Source organism: Corylus avellana, chromosome ca3 (assembly GCF_901000735.1).
Source record: "Corylus avellana chromosome ca3, CavTom2PMs-1.0".
NCBI lineage: Eukaryota > Viridiplantae > Streptophyta > Magnoliopsida > Fagales > Betulaceae > Corylus > Corylus avellana.
The window spans coordinates 6,754,017-6,765,967 of NC_081543.1; the positions used below are offsets into that span (position 1 = coordinate 6,754,017).

General features: G+C 36.3%; 1 protein-coding gene across 1 annotated transcript; it reads left to right on the forward strand.

Moving 5' to 3' along the window:
- The first annotated feature begins 9,750 nt into the window (after positions 1–9,750).
- LOC132174008 (uncharacterized) lies at positions 9,751–10,711 on the forward strand. Its single transcript, XM_059585725.1, has 2 exons — positions 9,751–10,141; positions 10,392–10,711. Exons 1-2 carry the CDS (start codon positions 9,751–9,753, stop codon positions 10,709–10,711), a joined length of 711 nt encoding a protein of 236 aa, XP_059441708.1.
- Positions 10,712–11,951: the final 1,240 nt, after the last annotated feature.

Consider the following 11,951-nt stretch of genomic DNA (forward strand, 5'->3'; position numbering starts at 1 on the left):
ACAAAATACAGGAATACTAACTCTTCTTCTTTTGCTGGGATATGATGGCGATTGGTCTCTATTTCTTTTTCTCTCCCGCAGTAGCACCCTTTCTTTTTCTCTCTTATTTTGGCTCCTCCAAAATCAAGAAGAAAACAAGTTTGGTGCTCACTATCTTCGCACTGCAGCCCTCTTGTTTTTCTCTCTTGTCTATCTCTCAAAACCAAGAAGAAAACACATTACCCACACTACTATTTCTCTTGTGCGGCGTTTGCTGCAATGTCACAATAAAAGACTGAAGCTAGCCTTTTATAAGGTGCTAAGGTCGGTCAACTTCTCCTTACCAAAGAAGTACTACAAGTCCAAACCCTTCTAGGAGAAGTAAACCAAATCCATCACGTGATAGTAAAACCAATAGAAGGAGGAAAAAAGGAAAAAACACCAAAACTTGGGGCCCACGGTATTTGATGGGTTGCAAAAGTCACATATGCCAACAATCTCAACATTGACTTGAAACCCATCAAATCGCAATAATACGAATTTTCTTCTGATGCCTCCGCCCAAGCCCCTAAGGGCTATCATAATCCACAAGTGACACTCAAGTCCAAGCACCTCTTGAACTTGAGTATAGGACCTGGTTTAGACAGATTACTATACTTCTCTGCCAGTCTTCTTGGCCACACAACTTTCTCTGTTGACCCTTTCTTTCTGTAGACCAATCTCCACCCAAATCATATGTAGCTCTTATTCCTCATCTCTTATTCCTTGGCATTGAGGGAAAAGAACCCCAAACCACAACTCATCCTCCTCGACCCAAAAGCCAGGATAATATTTATATCCACAACCCAAAATTCTGGACCAAATCAACTACCCCGAAGGGCATCAGGTGGGCAAATCAAGAGAGAGGACCGAACATGATTACAAGCAAAAAAAACCGATACAAGGAAACAAAGCAAGACAAAAGGAACAAAAAAAGGAAAGCCAGATAAAATTACAGGGAAATAACCAACAAAAAAAAGCACTCTAAGAGGATGACAGCAGCCAGAAAGAAGAACCGATCGTGCGCTCGCCGGAAACTGAAATTGGAGGGGGCGTGGGAAGCTCATCAATGTGGGGGCACGAGAGAAAGGTCTAGCAGAGGATGGTGGGCGGCGTAGAGGAGATCGGCGGCGCACTCAAATGGAGGGGAAAGTTTGAGTGAAACCCATGAGCATCACCCACAAAGAGTATCTAAACAAGCAGAAACAACAAAAGCAAAAACAGAAAGAAACAAACACAAACTCTAGCAAAAAACAAGAAAATGAGAGAATACAAGAAAATAAAACAAAGAAACAAGAAACCCAAAACAGACACCACGTTAGGGAGGAAGGTTGCCGGGGGAAAATGGCTGGATCATGAAGAACTCAGACGGAGCCGAAGAGGACAAGCGGAGGGACGAGCGACGACGTGGGTTTGGTAAGGACAATAGATCGGGCAAAGAACGGCCGATCCAAAAGCCTAGAGCAAAAAAAGGGACCAAAGGAGGGGGAAGAGGCAGAGAAGAATATCGCCCAAAGAGCTAGGGGCATCAGGTAAATAGGCTAGCTCGCTAAGATAAAGAATGTGATGGGATGGGAAGGGATGGGGGAGGCAGAAGAAGGAGAGGGGAGGAGGGCCGGAGGGGGAGAACAAAAGTTCCCCTTCAACGGCACTCTTTACTAGAGATGAAACCCTCAATACCAACGTAAATATTTTTCAAAAAAAAAAAAGATCTCAAACCTATCAAATTGAAAGCCAAGATCTTAAAGTCAAAATGATAAAGTACATAGTGTTAGGGATTGGGCCAATAGCAAAGGCCCAATCCGATCACTATATTGAGAAAATGCTCCCTTATGAAAGTCCATCCACAATTGGAGAAATCATTCTCTAACGACATTCAAATAAGTTCCGAAGGATCGGCACCCAACCTAGCCAATAAGAGGTAAGGGTGATCCTACGAAGCTCTCCCACACATTTCCTCATGTCTGACGCCTGATGGACCAATGGCAGATGCTTATCTTTGAACTATCATCAACAGAAAGATGGAATTAAGACACTGCCATATCGCATATGTTATGTGAGTTGGGACAAGGGTCTTATCGCATTAAAAAGTGATATATGTGCACCATGGGATATGATCGGAATCATGTAGCGATTGGCATAGTTGGTCTCACGGGCCATCTAGTTTTTGAGAAGATGACACTTGGCGGGTCTCCAAGTGGTAGCTTCCTCGATTTGTTTACAATTAACTCGGCATACGTATTTCACACTTTTCAATGCCGTCCTGTATATGGAAAGCAAATGTCACGTCAATTATGCGCTCCCCAAGCTCAACTCTAACTACGTACGTAAGTCAGGTACTGTAGCACCTCAGATTTTGAAAGTCTTATTTTAAAGATATTAATTTGATGCTATGATTATATTAATATTCATATTAGGCAATGATGTTAATTCTTGAGGAATTTATGATATTGTATGAATGCTAATTGGAGATTGGTAGGTAGAATAGTATAGGGTAGGTAGAATAGTAAATGGTAGGTAAAATAGTAAATGGTAGGTATAATAGTATTTGGTAGGTGAAATAGTAAATGAAGGGTAGAATTGTAAATGAAAGGCGGAATAGTATTTGGTTTTTTTCCTATAAATAGAGCTCTTCCCCTTCACAATTTTCACCACTCATATCCTCTCTTCCACATATTCTTCCTTCTTCCGTTTTCTACTCGGTCTTTCTTCTTTCTGAAAGTGTTTACACGAAACAGAGAGAGAAAGGGCGAGACAAAGCGTTGCAAGAAAGAAAGAACACGAGAGAGAACGGACTTGAGAAATTAGTTTGAAAGATATACTAGTAGTGTTAGTCAGATTGGAGCAACTAGATCATTCAGACCACTTTTTAGCTTCAGTCTAGAAGTAAGTAAATTCACTACCCCTTCTAAAATTACTTCATGTCATGCTATTTATTTATTCTTGTATCAAACTGTAAATGATTATTTTATTTACCTGTCATGGATATATGTTGCATGCATGAAGCATTTCTAAAAGAATTATCTAGAAAGTTTCTATTTCTTTAAACGCTTTCTAAGTACAACAAGTTTATATTTGAAAAGGTTTCCATTTTGAGAAAAGAAAGTTGAGAAATGATGATGATTATAAGAAAGAAAAATGATGATAAACCCTCCTACATGTTGCCCTAAGATGCATCAAAAGAAGTACAAAGAAAAGTACAAAAGATGAGATAAATGTTTATGAAATGAGGGCACATGTATGAAGGAGAGTATTTTTGGCCACAAGATAAGTAAAGATGAGAGGAGTTTGGTACCGATACTCGGATGGAGGCGAAACCACTGAAGGAGGCTATGCCAGAAGGTGGTATTCCATCAACATGACCGTTGAGTGCACCAAGAAAAGAGTTAATTGACGGTCGGGCATGGCTGAGGCCACAGTTCAGTGTCATGGTCACAAGGACCCGCAACCCTCGTACACAGGGGTAATAGTGTACATAGGCCTTAATATGAGAAAATGATAATATAATTTCAACGATGATATACTATGATGATTTTCAATGATGATATACTATGATGATTTACAACGATGATATACTATGATGATTTTCAACGATGATATACTATGATGATTTACAATGAAGATTTATAGCGATGCATTATGATGATGATTCATAAAGATGATTTATGACGATGATCTAATAATAGATGTAATAGTACGTATATGTTACGGAAGATGCAACCGTACATACATGTATTATTATTATGGCTGGATGTATATTTATTTGTAAAAACAATTATCAAAACTGAGAACAAGGAGCAAAACTATTTATGGTTGTGGATTTTACTTGCTGGGCCCCCTTTGGGCTCATTCAGTTTTATTTCTTGTTTTCAGGTAGAAAGGACGCTGGAATAGAAGGCCGGAATGGGGGCGGGAATAATTATTAACTTTCAAAGTCTTTTCATATCAATTATTGTAATAATATGATATTCCGCAACTAAAGTTTAATGTTTTCTAATTTCGCTTGTAATAAAATCTCTTGAATAATGTTTTATACATTTATCGTATCCTTTAAAATCAAGTACTCTGATAGACCTTATAGATCTTTGCAAGAACTTTTGTTGTAAAAGAAGAAAAGTGGCAAACTCAGCCTTAACGGGCTGGGGATGTTACAGGTACGGATTCTTCTTCATGGAGACATGTAGCCCTTGACTCGCTAGAACTTTACTCGGCCATCTTCGAGACTCGGTTGAGACACTACTGGAACTCGGTCGGGACCCAGCTGGGCCACTGCTAGGGGTTTTCCTAGAGATTGTTGAGACCCTGTCGAGACCCCGCTGGACCACCGTTAGGACTTCTTCAAGACTTTCTAAGACCTTGTGTGGACATGCCAGGACTTTGCTAGCTCACCACTGAGACCCGCTGGGACCCCGTTAGGACCCGTTGAAACCCCCGTCGAAACCCTACCAAAACCTTGTCGAAACCCTGCCGAGACCCCATCATAACCCTATATATATCTTTCAACTTGGATCCTATAATAAGTAAAATACAGCTGAGGTACTCTTTGAAAAGTGCACAGAAGATGAACTGATCGTCTTTGTGAGGACCTGATTAAAGTTATTCTCTTTTCTATTAGTTTGAAATTTTATGATAAGTGGCTTTTTGTTTTTTGTTTTGTTTTGTTTTGTTTTGTTTTGTTTTTTTGTTTTTTTTTTCTAAGCAAATAAGGAACGGGTACATGGATTAGAATACTAAAAAAATGGGTGGGCTTCCTAACAACAAACCCAAAACGAAGTTATTGCCTAGCCCTTCCTTGCAAAGAGAAAAAACCCTAGTTCTCTCTAGCCTCCGTCCTCCTCCCCTCTCCTCCTTCCTTATGGAGTCTTTATCTTCCGTTTTTCTTGTCTTAGAGTTTTCTCTAATCCCTTCTACCTCTTTTGAGGCCATATCCATTGCCTTGTGTGATTTATCCGTCGCCTTGTGTAACTTATCCTTTATCCTCCCAAAATTGTAGCTTCTACCCCTTCACTGCGGCCGTGTTGCCTCTTCTGCACCACCACATCGCCTCTTCCTTTTAGATCTGTTTTGGGTTTTGGTTTTGGCTTCTTTGAAGCTCAATCTATCTCCCTCTGTCAGATCGACCCACCAACGCGTCTTACCACTATTGTCATGGGCCGCTCTTCTTCCCCGTCGCCGCCTTTTGTGCCTTCACCTAGCAGCCATGCGGTAGAGAGTGGTTCTCACGCACTGGTGCGTGGATCTCACCCATACGTGGGACTTCACCGTCACCTTCGCTGTTGCTGCTGATTTTTGGGTTTGGAATTGTATTTCTGTTTTTTTTTTTTTTCTTTGTATTTCTTCTTTGTGTTGTTTACTTTAGGCTTGTTTGTGGGGATTTTTGTTACTGGAGACCGGAATGCTTATCTTACAGACCCATCTCGTATAGAGCCACTTTCTTATGGACTCCAAGATTTTCAAATCGGTTGTCTTCATTGGCCCATGCGGCCTTGTCTTTTGGGCCACGTAGGCCTAGTCTTTTGACTCAAGTGACCCAATCTTTTGGCCCAAAGTGGGCCTTGTCTTCGACTGATAGTTAGCTTAATTTGGCCTTGTCAGCCCATAATTGGGACAGTATTATAGTCGAACTACTCTAAAATTCTATTGTCTCATTTTTCTTTCTTGCTATTACTCAAAATTTTCTCACCATTTACATGTATCACAAATTTATTCAATATAAGCTAGAAGTGACAATACCTTTTATTACCATACATTTTTATTTTTTATTTTTTATTTTATTTTATTTTTTTAAAGATTCGAGGATTTCATTAATAAAAAAAGCTTCTTACTCAGCAAGTACAATCTCATGAATAAAAGCTGGAAAATCTTCAATCCAAACATGGTCTAGAGACTAAGATATGCCCAACTTTGCTAGACTATGAGGTGCAGCATTATTAGCATATCTTTTGACGTGACACATAGACCATGACTGAAAGCTATTCAAAAGAATTTTGGCATCATTAATTAATCAAATGTCCATATATATTTTAGCAGCACCCTTAACAATTTCTAGGGTATCTCCCTCCATTACACTAGCTTGAAATCTCCAATCTCTACTAAAATCCACAACCTTCCATGCCGCTATGGCCTCTGTTATTGTCGGATAAAAAAGACAAGCGTAGCCAACATTCTTGATGCATTGTAACACTCCCATATCCCTTTTATTTTTGTCTATTTCATAATCAATTCATATATGGTCATGAAAACCTTCAAGAAGTAGGTAGTGTAAAGTAAAAGCAAATAAAAAATTGTTAGTATGGATTGTGGAAGTGGTACAATGTATCAAGAATGTTGTTCTCAATATGAGATCATATTGACTATGTGGATTAATTTATTGGGTCGCCTTTAAGAGTTTAATTTAGTTGTAATGACATCATCAGGGATCGATACATACAACCATTTATTTATTCTCAACTCACAAATAATTTTATTCTTCCCAAATGGTAGCATTAGAATCTACAGTTGAGTTATGTAACGTTTTTTATATGATATACTAGATTACACAGTTTTGTCCTTATGCATCGAATAATTTGAAAAAATAAAATAAAATAAAAAGCCAATAAGTATCTAAGTGATTAATTGTATGCATAATAGTGCAATTTGTTTAAACTTTATTTTTCTCCAGTCCTTTCTAAAAAAAATAAAAAAAAATTGTCCAGTCTCAAATTCATATTTATAAAGTATGGGTGTGAACAGAGCCCAAGTCGATCAGCATATTTATCTAGGGGGCTAAATATAATTCTATAATACAATATAAAAATACATATTTTCTAACAATTAATTTATGATTAAATCTTTAACTATTTATATAAAAAAAAAACATATTTTGTACATATTATAAAATGTAATTCTATACATGAGATAATTAAAGAGACAGTTTATAAGAAATTATTAATTTTTCCATACATACTATATATGAGATATTAGAGAGGATAACTGTAACATCCCCAGCCCGTTAAGGCTGAGTTTGCAACTTTTCTTCTTTTATAACAAAAGTTCTTGCAAAGATCTATAAGGTCTATCAGAGTACTTGATTTTAAAGGATACGATAAATATATAAAACATTGTTCAAGAGATTTTATTACAAGCGAAATTAGAAAACATTAAACTTTAGTTGCGGAATATCATATTATTATAATCACTGATATGAAAAGACTTTGAAAATTAATAATTATTCCCGTCCCCATTCCGGCCTCCTATTCCAGCATCCTTTCTACCTGAAAACAAGAAATAAAACTGAATGAGCCCAAAGGGCCCAGCAAGTAAAATCCACAACCATAAATAATTTTGCTCATTGTTCTCAGTTTTGATAATCGTTTTCGCAAATAAATATACATCCAGCCATAATAATAATACATGTATGTACGGTTGTATCTTCCGTAGCATATACGTACTATTACATCATCATTATAATGCATCGCTATAAATCATCTTTATAAATCAACATAGTATATCATCGTTGAAAATCATCATAGTATACCATCATTGAAAAATTATCATAGTATATCATCGTTGAAATTCATCATAGTATACCATCATTGAAAATCATCATAGTATATCATCGTTGAAATCATATTATCGTTTTCTCATATTAGGGCCCATGTACACTATTACCCCTGTGTACGAGGGTTGCGGGTCCTTGTGACCATGACACTGAACTGTGGCCTCAGCCATGCCCGACCGTTAATTAACTCTTTTCTTGGTGCACTCAACGGTCATGTTGATGGAATACCACTTTCTGGCATAGCCTCCTTCAGTGGTTTCGCCTCCATCCGAGTATCGGTACCGAACTCTCATCTTTACTTATCTTGGGGCCAAAAATACTCTCCTCCATACACGTGCCCTCATTTCATAAACTTTTAACTCATTTCTTATACTTCTCTTTGTACTTCTTTTGATGCATCTTAGGGCAACATGTAGGAGGGTTTATCATCATTCTTCTTTCTTATAATCATCATTATTTCTCAACTTTCTTTTCTTAAAAATGGAAACATTTTCAAATATAAACTTGTTGTACTTAGAAAGCGTTTAAAGAAATAGAAACTTTCTAGATAATTCTTTTAGAAATGCTTCATGCATGCAACATATATCCATGACAGGTAAATAAAATAATCATTTACAGTTTGATACAAGAATAAATAAATAGCATGACATGAAGTAATTTTAGAAGGGGTAGTGAATTTACTTACCTCTAGACTGAAGCTAAAAGTGGTCTGAAGGATCTAGTTGCTCCAATCTGACTAACACTACTAGTATATCTTTCAAACTAATTTCTCAAGTCTGTTCTCTCTCGTGTTCTTTCTTTCTTGCAACGCTTTGTCTCGCCCTTTCTCTCTCTGTTTCGTGTAAACACTTTCAGAAAGAAGAAAGACCGAGTAGAAAACGAAAGAATGAAGAATATGTGGAAGAGAAGGGAGAGGAGTAGTGAAATTTGTGAAGGGTGAGGACTCTATTTATAGGAAACCATCTCCATCTACCAATCTTCATCTACAACCTTCATCCACTAATCTCCATCTATAATTCTCCATCTATAATTCTCCATCTACTAGTACTTATCTATAAATCTCCACCTACTAGTATCCATCTATAAATCTCCATCTACTAGTATCCATCTATAAATCTCCATCTACTAGTACTTATCTATAAATCTTCACCTACTAGTATCCATCTATAAATCTCCATCTACTAGTATCCATCTATAAATCTCCATCTACTAGTACTTATCTATAAATCTTCACCTACTAGTATCCATCTATAAATCTCCATCTACTAGTATCCATCTATAAATCTCCATCTACTAGTATCCATCTATAAATCTTCACCTACTAGTATCCATCTATAATTTTTCTTACCATTTACTATCCTATTATTTCACCAATAACCATTATCTAATTACCACTCTCTGTAATATCATAAATTTCCCCAGAATTAAAATCATAGGCTAAAATGGATATCAAAATAACATCATCATCAAAATAATATGTTTAAATAACTTTGAAAATTTCGGGGCGCTACAAGTACACTGTTCACAAATGCAACATGAATGTATTATGCATTTGAAATGCATAATCAAACGCAAATGAGTTTTTTTGTGTTTTGCTTATCTATTATAGATAAAAATAAGAAATGGCTAGTCCCCAATGGGTAGCTCAATCGGCTGTGAACCCCGCCTCATGAAGTGGAGGTCACTAGTTCGAATCCCCACTCCCCCTTCCCTTGTGTGGACATGTCAAAAAAAAAAATGGCTAAGCCATTGTAAGTACTTAGAGGATACCATTTGTGATACAAATTAAAACTCAAGTGGGTAAAAATAAAGTCATTTAACCCTTTCTTCTTCTTTTTTTTTCTTTTTTTTTTTTAATAACTAACCCTATTTTTTATATTGAAATCTTTCAGTTTTTTTTATTATTATTAAATGAGACATAATAAATAAATAAATAAATAATTAAAAAAATAAAACTAAAATCTTTTGAAGTTCTTCAAAAAATCAATTAGTTGATAAAATACTAGGCTGTTAAAATTTGAATGATATGATTCAAAAAATAATGGTTAAAATTTAAAAAACGTAGGTTGAAAAATGTAGAGGATCATAACTAGGAAACCAACCTATCAGCACATATTTTCAACCCTAACATCCTCGGCCGCCACAGCTTCACACAAACACTGAAGAAGGAATTTACTCTCCATCTCCAAAAGATGACGACACCGTACGATCTCATCACCGAAATACTTCTCCGGCTGCAAGTGAAGCCGCTGTTACGTTTCCAATGCGTTTCGAAACCATTGTTTGCGTTACTCAACGGCCCATATTTCATCAACCTGCATCTCCGTTGTTCCATCGAGAACAACATAGAACACACTCTCATTGCAGAGACGTCACCGTATAGTAATATGGAAAAAGATTTATACATTCTAAACTTCTCCGACATTCCAAACATTCCGGAAGATGATCACTCTATCCAAACATTTCTAAACATTCCGGTTGATTGGAATGAACCAGTGAAGATCTTCAGGCCATTCTATCTTCAAACTAAAACAACAATAGCCACCGCAATTGTAGGCTGCTGCAACGGCCTGGACCTTTCCGGTTTGTCTCCCCACCTTTCCCTGGGACGGATTATTCAGAAAAGTTGATTTGGAACCCATTAATCAGAAAATACAAAAAATTACCCTTTAAGCCGATTGAAAATTCTGATGATTTTGATTTAGAATTAGTAAGCGCCCCCATGACTCTCCAGTTCTAAGGGTTGATCATGTATATAGTCTTAGAACACATTCTTGTAGAACGGTAGAAGACCAATGGCCTTACAAGGAATTGAGTTCTTTTATCTGTTCAGGCCCGGCTTCCTCGAACCGTGCTTTGCGTTGGGTGGTTCATTGGGAGGGGCAGTCAGCAAAAACCATTGTCGCATTCAATCTCGCCACTGAGAAATTCCGAGTGCATGCGCTTCCTTGCCAGTTATTACACTCAAATATCTGTTTGGAGGTCGTGAGAGGATGGCTCTGTGTTTGCCGCGATGGTTATTGTCAATTTAATCACATTTGGTTGGAATACGAAGTGGCGAGCAATCGGACATTGGTAGAGTGGCTTGCATTCTACAACAAGCCTGTAGTGTTCTCAAAGGATGACAAAGAGGTTTTGATGAAGGAGTTTTAGGAGACTCTTTTGGGATGACATAAAATTTAGTAAGCTTCCTAGGCTCCATTGCTTTAAGAAATTCACTCTTCTTGTGGGAAGCCTCCTTCTCCTTGATGGGGAGATTGACCATTGTGTACAATATGCAAATGTGTTCTTCTATCATCTTTTGATTATGTATTTCCCTCTATGCATATGAGATAAGTATGAGCTCTATAGAGTAATGTTAATTGTCATTCTCCTATTTTCTTGTCTCCTTTCAAAATTTATGTAGCTTTTAAAATTACCATTGAATTTATGATAAATTATTATTGGATTTTGATCCATTGGTTATTGAATACTTGGTAGAATACATAATTCTTTTTAGCATTACTCTATTATATATCTTTTGATTGCAATTATTTTGCATATCTGAAAATCAAGCCATGCCAGCATGGTGATAGTTCAATCAATAATGGATACTTTATATCAAATCTTGTCCTCAAATTGAATGAAAAAAAAAAGGGGAGAGAGAGAGAGAGAGAATTTATTCTTTAGTATATGTTGCAAATACTTGCACGATTGTTTTGGCTTGACTTCAAGTATTTTTGTTGTTAGGACTTGGACTTTTAAGATATTTTGTTAGAAGAATGAATCTAAGTTCAAAGGTAATCCTTTTTTTCTTTTTTTTTTCCTAAACCCATAAATCATATTTAGTTTGTTTTATCAATAGTTTTTGCTATCGTGTGATAGGTGATTTTTTATGAAAAAGGGATGAATAGTGGATGAATGTAGAAATGGGAATGGAAATAGTACTGATAATGAACTACAATTAGGGTGGAGACAAATCACAAAAACATACGTCTAATTAATTCTCATGAACGCCTAAAATTCTAATATTCAAATTCAAATAACTCTAATCATAATAACTTAATCATATTATTAAATAATATGATTTTAATCAGTTGGAATTCTATTCCAACTCAACTCTTAAAACTATTTAACTCTAATCTTATCCCTATCATTGTGTGTTTGTGATGCCAGTGTTAGTGTTAGTGTTGACCTATAAAGTCTTATATATTTTGTTTCAACACAACTCAAACCCAACACACGACATAATTGTTAGAAATAATTTTGAATGGTGTACAAATTCTCATTGATATAAAATAATTACAATATGAATATTAACAATTAATAAAATAAATAAAATACAAGAGATTAAAGTAGAGTATAGAAAAATCTCATAATATGCTATAAAATCACGCAAGAGCGTTATCTTTAA